The sequence below is a fragment of the Nanorana parkeri genome, unplaced genomic scaffold, assembly GCF_000935625.1.
Source record: "Nanorana parkeri isolate BGI_ZX_2015 unplaced genomic scaffold, ASM93562v1 scaffold320, whole genome shotgun sequence".
In the NCBI taxonomy this organism is placed as follows: domain Eukaryota; kingdom Metazoa; phylum Chordata; class Amphibia; order Anura; family Dicroglossidae; genus Nanorana; species Nanorana parkeri.
In genome coordinates this window covers 1,230,771-1,232,458 of record NW_017306588.1, presented here as the reverse complement: position 1 = coordinate 1,232,458, position 1,688 = coordinate 1,230,771, and the positions used below count along the sequence as shown (strand labels likewise).

The 1,688-nt window shown below is 49.2% G+C and overlaps 1 protein-coding gene across 1 annotated transcript in view; it reads left to right on the top strand.

Moving 5' to 3' along the window:
• GLI2 (GLI family zinc finger 2) overlaps positions 1-1,688 on the top strand; it is a 126,903-nt gene that overhangs the window by 107,053 nt on the left and 18,162 nt on the right. The window contains exon 7 of the mRNA XM_018558090.1: positions 427-666. Within this exon, the coding sequence (XP_018413592.1) occupies positions 427-666 (240 nt within the window). The remainder of the gene's footprint in view (positions 1-426; positions 667-1,688) is intronic.

Below are 1,688 nucleotides of genomic sequence, written 5' to 3'. Positions count from 1 at the left end.
CATTGTGTGTCGCAGCAGGGGCTGAACTGTGTTAGGTTAGTTAGGTAAGTTAAGGTAGGTTGAGTTCGGTTATTTAGGTTAGGTTAGTTAGGTTGAGTTAGATTAGGTTAGTTAGGTTAGCTAGGTTAGTTAGGTTGAGTTAGCTAGGTTAGTTAGGTTAGGTTAGGTTGATTAGGTTAGGTTAGCTAGGTTAGGTTGGTTAGGTTAGGTTGGTTAGGTTAGTTTGGTTGAGTTAGCTATGTTAGTTAGGTTAGCTGTTAGTTATGTTAGGTTGATTAGGTTAGGTTAGCTAGGTTATGTTGGTTAGGTTAGTTAGGTTAGGTTGGTTAGGTTAGGTTGGTTAGGTTAGATCAGGGTTACATATTTATGGTGTATTGGTCACATTATTGCTCTCTGTTACCCGAACTGTGACTGTCTCTATTACAGCCCCGCGTTCACCTTCCCCCACCCCATCAACCCCATGGCGTACCAGCAACTGCTCAGCCAGCAGCGAAGTCTCAGCTCCACCTTCGGACACACGCCGCTCATCCATCCATCGCCCACGTTTACGTCACGTCAGCCCGGATCCCTTCCCACCACCATCCAGGCTCCGGCTCCGGCCAGCAATGGCGGCTCTGCACACAGCGCCAGCCAGGTAAGAGAACGCCGAGCTTTTGACATTTCTGTGTGGGGCCGTCTTCCCTTCTCTGCCGACTTCAAAGAATAAAAGATCCGCCATTTTTTGGAGGTCCATCTTTATAATGGGGGCCAGGGGGATCTATATTCAAGTTGTAAGCACCCCCGGAGGTGGTAAATGGTTTGTCCCAACCTCTGTGACTTTTGGACAGCTTGGCCTGAACAATTGTGGAGAAAACTGTCATTTAAGGGCTCTGCAATAAAATAAATAAAGGAATTCACGCACATGACAGATACATTCTTACCGACATTGTGGTCCCGGATCCAACAATACTGATAACCCCGCCCACATGTTGCATTTTGCCCACCCACTTTCCCGGGTGGGTGTGTCCAAATGACACCCACTTAATGGGTTGGCCCTGCCTAGACCTCACCTCTAAATATGTGTTACCACCAAGCACACCCACTGTACAGGTTGGTCCCACCCAGACCCCGCTTCTAAATATGCAGGGACAGCCCACTGGGGGATTCCCCTCCCCCTTTAATATGCCATCTCCCAATCTGCAAATAATGTCGATAGTGTTGTGTCAGGTTGTCATTGTCACGTGTCAGGTTGTCACCAGGCTCGGATTCCCCACAAGGTCGCCGAGGCGCGGCCTCGCGGCGGCAGGGCGCGGAGGGGCGGCAGCGGTGTCCTTGTGGGGAAGTTGCCCTCTCTACATTCAGTCCTGCTTTGCACAAGCCGAGCTACATGTAGAGTGAGGCAGCCGATTGTTCGTTTACATGTGAGGTCAGCGATGCCGCAGAGATCACATGTAAACAGTGTGCAGCTGTAACGCCTGAATGGACTGTAGTAGTGGGGATCGCAGCTGCGGAGGCTTCTCAGGTATGGAACCCTGGTTTCACTCTCTCAGTTTTAACAGAGAGTTAGGCTTCCTCGCATCACAGCCTCAGGATAAATAATAAGGCAACAGAAAAGGTTCTACTACGTAAACTAGGTTTGAGGAGATGTGGTAATTGATAATCAGGCTGTATGACCGCAGGATTCCACAAATAAATGTATCTAAAGCAAG